The sequence below is a fragment of the Momordica charantia genome (genome assembly GCF_013281855.1).
Source record: "Momordica charantia cultivar OHB3-1 chromosome 6 unlocalized genomic scaffold, Mcharantia_2.0 BLBB01000006.1, whole genome shotgun sequence".
NCBI lineage: Eukaryota > Viridiplantae > Streptophyta > Magnoliopsida > Cucurbitales > Cucurbitaceae > Momordica > Momordica charantia.
Genome location: NW_028275164.1, coordinates 4,266,910 through 4,274,119, shown reverse-complemented (window position 1 = coordinate 4,274,119; position 7,210 = coordinate 4,266,910). Strand labels below are relative to the sequence as shown.

The 7,210-nt window shown below is 32.0% G+C and overlaps 1 protein-coding gene across 1 annotated transcript; it reads right to left on the bottom strand.

Moving 5' to 3' along the window:
• Positions 1 to 239: 239 nt before the first annotated feature.
• On the bottom strand, positions 240 to 2,566 carry LOC111006988 (F-box protein At5g49610-like). The gene is made up of 2 exons (XM_088125943.1): positions 898 to 2,566; positions 240 to 655 (listed from the first exon to the last, which is right to left on the bottom strand). The coding sequence occupies exon 1, from the start codon at positions 2,496 to 2,498 to the stop codon at positions 1,386 to 1,388; it is 1,113 nt and encodes a 370-aa protein (XP_087982069.1). The 5' UTR covers positions 2,499 to 2,566; the 3' UTR covers positions 240 to 655; positions 898 to 1,385.
• Between the last annotated feature and the right edge of the window lie 4,644 nt (positions 2,567 to 7,210).

Genomic DNA, 7,210 nt, shown 5'->3' with positions numbered 1-7,210 from the left:
GAAACTAAATTGTTACAAAATTTAAACCAAAGACTAAATTATTAAACAATAAAAATTGACACTTAAATTTGATGAAAATTGTCATGGCAGAACTAAACTATTACAAAATCAAATTACAGACACTCACTTGTTATCAATATAAAAATATAGTTTATGAATTAAATTGTTATTTAAGGAAAGTATGGGACCAAAAAGTGTCTTTTGTAACTAAAATTTTAATTTAACTTTTACGAAGAAAAAACATTGAGCTTTAAATTTTATCTTTGCTACTTCCCCCAAATGCTAATTATAATCCTACGGGTTACCTCTCAGATTCAAAGATGGCAAATTTTTTAGAACATTTCAGTTATTTGATCGGGGAAAATCTTCAATTTGGCCATGATAGAATTCGAAATTAAAAAACGATTGGAAAATCTTGATCCATCCGACCTCATTTGGCATCTCAAAATATGGGACAAAGACAGAGCATTTGCATTTTCTTGGGAAAAAAAGTAATGTTTAAGAATCTACTAAATTAAAAGAGAGAGAGAGAGAGAGAGAGAGAGAGAGAGAGAGAGAGAGAGAGAGAGAGAGCTACGAATTCAGAACAGGGTTGAGAATGTTACCTCATGAAGACGCAAATTAACTTTTCAGTCTGAAGCATGTCGTCTTTCACCTTGGAAAAGAACAAAACAACTTTTTGTAAGTTAACTGAGCAACTTCATGAGATGAGATAAAGGCTTTAAAATGCCATATGGAAATATCCTAATCAATTCGTGATATGCATATGACGCAGGAATTTCCAAACACAAATATTTACTCCAGTAACTGCTGCCATGAACTTGCAAGCCTCGCTTAAGATTAGAAAGAGCAATCAACGAATTGAAATACTAGTAAATGTGAACTTACCAGGCTTACCTCAATGTCAAGAGACTCAAGACTCATTCCCTGCCAAAAGTTTGGCACTTCAAAAGAAGTTCTGAACTTGTGCAGATAAAGGAATCCAGATTTTGCCATTCGCAGGAGAACTGTTACTTATAGAACCATACAAAAACGATGATTATATAATAGAAAACAATTAAAGGAACACTTTTAGATATTCTGACGTAAATAGAGCTCGTGTAATCAGTAAATCTGTCATTTGAACAATTCATATAACTTCCCAATATCAAAGAAGGGAAAATAACTTGCTAGATAGTTCACGCCATGGTTGGCATAGCAACAAAAAAATGATTTGTAGCCTAAAATTTTGACTATTTGTATCCAAAAAACTACCCCATTGTATTCCAATCAAAAGAGTGAAAAGCTCGTTTCCAGTCTATTTTCTATCCCCTCAAAACCATTTACAAAATCAGGGAAAAGAAAGCTAGTTCTCCAAAAGGGAAAACATCAGTAGCTTACTAGTTCTAGCTGGGATTTCTGCTGCTATTTGAGTCGGATTTTGAGGGAGAAACGTCCAAGGGAACCAAGCTCAAGGAATAAGGAAGCACTGAAGGATCAGCCCAGGGGTTTGGACCCAAACTGTTAAGCGAACAAACTTCCACCACCTTGCCTGTTTCAGTGTGGTATGAATAGAAAATTCCATACACCCTCATCAATAGAACCTCATCTTTAAATGCTATGGGATTTATCCATGGATCCATACCTTTAACCACTTTATGTTGCGTGCTGTTGTATAGTTTGAAAAACATCTTTGGGTTCTCTTCCTCAATCACTTGGAGCCGTTTTGAATGTTTGAGCATCCATTTTGTCTCAAAATAGTCTTCCAGACACCATACAATAATTCCATATTCGCAGATCATGATGAAATGCAGTAGGCCCTTGGATTCTCCTATGCATGTTCCAGGGACGTTGATGAAAACTTCCATGGCAGGAATTGGAGATGGAATTAAGAGAGACAGTTCTTTCTCCGTATCAAATGTAAGGATCTGATCCGAATCAGTAAGCCAATGTAAGGTCCCTTTAGCATAAATGCCTTTGTTCTTGGACAAATTGCCATTTGAATAGCAAACTTCATTCGATTCCTTCCAGGCTCCTGTTTCTGCAGAGTATGTTTTAAACGTGTAGTACCTTTCCTCTTGTTCATTCTCTAACTGCTGAATTCTTACTATTTTGAAATTTGTCGACGTGTTGATAGGGTCCCTAATGGGATCAAATACCAGAGCAATGTTGCTTCTTTTGTCCAGCTGAGGCACTTCAAAACTTACCCATTTCTTGAAGAAGGGATTGCAGACATAGATTGTAGGGTGCTGTGTAGGGAAGCAACTTCTACAACAAACAAGGCCATTACAGGATGCCAAAATAACAACATCCTCGGGCAGGAAATCAATGACCATTTTATGCACCTTAGAATCTGCATTTACTGAAATATAGCTAAATGTTCTTATATCGTCAATACATGATTGGTAGTTCTCTTGAAAGATGAAACCTGATAACGTCAATCCGGTCTTCTGAAACTGTTCCTGTACGAATGAGCGGTCTAAAATAAGTTGATACCACTCTTTAGAAACGCACCTCATTTCAAGAAGAGTCTCCGTTGGCAACCAGGATAAAATGTCAAAGGGAATATCACCATTCTTGATGCTGAGAATGTCCATGTGCTGACATTGAAAACGTAATTTTAGAAATAGATTAAATAACCATGAACACATAAATTGATGGATAAAGAACATTATACCCATGTGTGAAGGAAAAAATCACATCGACATTGAAATATCAGTACGTGATGCACAGTAGATGGAAGTAAAAGCTTTGGGAAAAATGCTCCATGACGTGCTTATCTAAGCTTCAAATTTCACAAGTAGCACACATCTATAAAAATCTAAACCGAAATAATATCTGTTCTAAATTCCCATTTTCCACATCATCATCACTATCAGGAAAATAAAAGCACTACTGATCAAATACTAATTGGGATAAGCATGAAGATATAGTTTGCTAACTAAAGAAATTACCATAAAGTTGTTTTCCGCTCTGCCTATTTTATGCCCCTCCCAAACAAAGAATAAACCAGTATAACTCAAATAAGGCAAGAAAAAGGGTATCAGTAACTCCGGTTATTTATTGGCATTACATTATTGCTTCCACTCGAAGGCAAAAAATGAGAAAACAAAATTCGACAACTCAATGGATCATTTTGTTCCTCAAATCTCATCTACCAGGACGAAAATAGAGAAGTAAAGCTTCTCAAACCTTATGCACAGTGTACGAGTTTAGTTCCTGAGAACCGACTAAATCAAGTAAAAAAACCAATACAAATGAATCGATAACACGAACTAAGTTTATTTTCTGTTTCTAAGTATTCTGTTTCCTACAACAATAGTAGAAATAACTATTTATTAGTACATGTCCAGGACTGAAGAAAATCTCCGCAAGAACATCCGAGAGTTAATAGAAAATCGGAAAGCAAAAGCCTACGGTAGATTTATTTCCGAAAGGATCGGGGAAGCAACCAAAAAGCTTTTCAGGCTGGTTCCATTAAAAAATAATGTTAATATTTCCATGTTTAGGCTTCTTCTTTTTTTCCCTTACTCTTTTTTGTATTTCTGAGCAGCCAAACACTAGTCCGCCAAAGAAAAATGTTCGAAATGGTCGTCTTCAAATACATCCGCTGATCTAGTTTTCTCTCCCGATCGCTAAGAACAATGCTTACAAACCACTAGTCTACTTCATCCACGGGAAGTTCATAACATCCAAAGCAAAGAGAAAGTTCATTTACCGTATACAAAAAAATGCATGAAACGTCTCAAACAAGTGGTTTCTCATACGCTATGCATGGAGCTCATGTAGACGAATCCGTGAGGGAGAAGAAACGACGAGGAATAGGATTAAAGAACCGAAAACAATAGAATACAAGCAGAGAACAGAGATATAAAACAAAATGACAGAAATGAAACCTTCTGAGATTCTTCGCCGCTCTACACACAGATGAATCAAGAAAGATATTCAGATTGTGCGGAATATGAAACGAACTGTGCAGCAGTGGTCCTCACTCCTGCAGCTCTGCCATTGGAATGAAGCAAAGCAAATGCTCTCTCCTCAAGACAGTTGCATTCGGTGACGTGGCAGCGAAGGAAGAAGATCAAATGACGGGGGTTTTATACCGTATATAACCGGCGGATCATTTTATAATTTCGTCTTCTTCCTTTTCTTTTTCTTTTTTCTTTTTCTTTTTTCCTAAAGAAAATTAGTGGCTAGTCCGAATCGGGCTGGGTGTATTTTTATTTTTCTATATAAATTTTGAGAGCGGGAATTCAAATTTCTTATTGAGGGCTGGGTGGAATATTTCGTTTCTAATCTCTCTTCGTAAAATAAACTTTCAAATCCCCTTTTAGTATGGTTTGATAGTCTATAATATAACCATTTTAAAAACGGTTCCGTATGTAAAGTAGAATGTTTATTGTTATGGATAAATAAAGTCGAATTGACACGTAAACTAGAAAATAAATATGGGCTCGAACTAGAAGAGAGGACAAAAGAGACCTAAATCCGAAAAGCTCACTGGAAGCAGAGGACTTGACCCACAACTAGTCAACAAGTTCTAGTTATCCAATGTCTTGACCTCGTGGGATTCTATAACGCACCAATAACCTTTTCCACCCGACGTCTGGTCCACGACAATATCTACTTTGAAGTTCGAGAAAGCTAGGTTTCTTAGGAGTACGAAGAACCCTATAAATAGAAAAAGACACTAAACTTTAGAGGTATGCAAAATAACCTTACTCTTAACCGTACAACTTTCAGGAGTGTGTTTGGTTCCTCCGTTTGAGGAGGTTTGTTAAACTTTAGTTTATAAAGTATGAGTTGTTAAGTCTGACTTTGTTAAGTGGACGTTTGGTTGTTAGGTTTATTAAGTCTGGATTGAGGATTGTTAAGTCTAGATTTTTTAAACTTGTGTTTGGATACTATTTTGTTAAACTTAAGGTTATTAAAATTATGTTTATCGGTAGATTTTGAATTTATAATAAATAATAGATAGTTCATGTATTGAAATAATTAAAATTAAATTAAAACTTATGTTTTAATATGAAATGAGGAAGTATACCTTTCAATATCAATAAAAAAAATTAACACACAGTCTGCTCTTCTTTTTCAATAATTTTTTTATACAAATTTATCCAACATGTAATTTACCACAAAATAATTGTTATTAATAGTTTATTTAATTTTTTTTTCATTTCTTGATATGCTAACTTAATTTATTTACTAATTAAAAACAAAATTTTCATTAAACTTAACTACTTTTTTCTTTTTCTACATAGCTAATATTATATTTGATTAAAACGTCAAAGTTTTAAATAATAATTATTTAAAAGTTATTAACTTCAATACAAACTAATCAAAATAGTTAACTTCACTTATCGTATAAAATACATTTCTTTAATTAATTACGCTAATTTAACTTTTACATTGCACTAGTAAAAATAATTTGATAAAATTATAGATTTAGAGAAATAAATTTATTAGATTATATGGGTGTTTTAAATTTTGAATTTAAAATATAACAGTCTAGATTATTTTAAAATATAATATTTATTTAGTAACTAATATTTTGAGTATGAATAATTTATTTTCAATAGAATTATTAATCTTAATTCTTTTTGAATAATTATTGTGTGAAATAAATATTTAATTAGTTTTGTTATTGATTTTTTAAAATATTTTTCGAAGTGTGACTAAAGTGTATACATAAATTATTACATATATTGTTTCAAGTTAAATTATTGGATATAAATTTATCATTGTAATTTCTCTAAGTTTATAAGAGGTATAAATGAAATGATTAAGTTGGTTTTTGTCAAAGTTGGCATATAAGTTTAAGAAAATTGAACTAAGCTACCGTTATAGTTCCAACCGATCAAATAAATTAACTCGATTTGGCTACTTTCTTCATTTTCAATTTTAGCTTCCGATCATAAAGTTTACGATTAAAATTTTTTTGTCGCTTGCAATTTTAATTAATTTCATTTGCTTTTTTATTATTAAAATTATAATTAGAACTAATATATTTTATAAAAAAGTTAATGCATTTTAGAGGAGAGAAAAAGATAAAATATACAATGTAACAATTTAAAATAATAATGATAAAATAGTGTAGCAACTTGAGGAGTAGTGATAAAGTACCGTAGTAAACAGGGGTGGAAGAGTATTTACTGTAGCAACCTAGGATGGAATAGGTAGCAAACCTAGATTTATAAAACTGTGAAACAAATATAGTTTGTCTTAACAAACCCTATTCTCCGTTTCGAAAAGAAAGAACCAAACACCCCCTCAACATCCGATTCTAACTTGAAGTGCCGGTCAGGCAAAATTTCTACATCAATATTTAACACACACGAAGACATATCTATATATATACGTGTATGTTTCACAATAAAGATTATATTTTATGAATGTATTTATCTATCCATAACTTTATCAAAAAGGTAGTTATGTATAACAGCTTTATCAAAAACAAAAAATAGTTATGTATAACAGGAAATAGAAAGCATATTTTAAAAAAAATCCAGCAAGTTGTAATAATTTTTTGTTCAATAATATTTTAATGAAACTATCCATAATTATATTTTTAGTTCAACAATTATGAAAATATTTTATCTATTTAATTATGCTTGAACTGACCAGTATTCAAAATGTCGAGGTCGATGAAAAAATCGAGGTCCCAATTTTACGGGTATGTCGATATCGATGGATATTTCGAAAAAAAATAATGGAAATTGTGGAATTTGATGGAAATTTTTTGAATTAGCAAATAAAACTTGAATTGTAGTTTAATTAGCCTATAATTGATCACATTTAACCATAAGAATATAATCATTTTATGTGAAAATGTCGATGTCGATGGAAATATCGAAAAAATATTTGTTTCTTTAATAAAGATCGATGGAAATTATTTGTCATTTGTGTTTTTTCATAATAGGATTCATTAAGAAATGAGATAATTACCGACTTGATTTCCAAACACATTTCTAAATTCTAATTAATTTGTACCTACTTCTCTTTTCAAATTTGAATTTACACATTTTTCAAACACATTTTCGAATCAATCATCAATCCAACTTTCCAATCAAATTATCCAATGAGATCCATATGTGCTTCATATTCAATGAGCAACTACCTTCAAAACTTTAGGATGACCGGGGAAAACTATGATATCTTTTTTGTATTAATCAAGTTACCTATTCTACTTCATGTTTCACCACTATTTGTATATAGTAATATTTTATTTTTT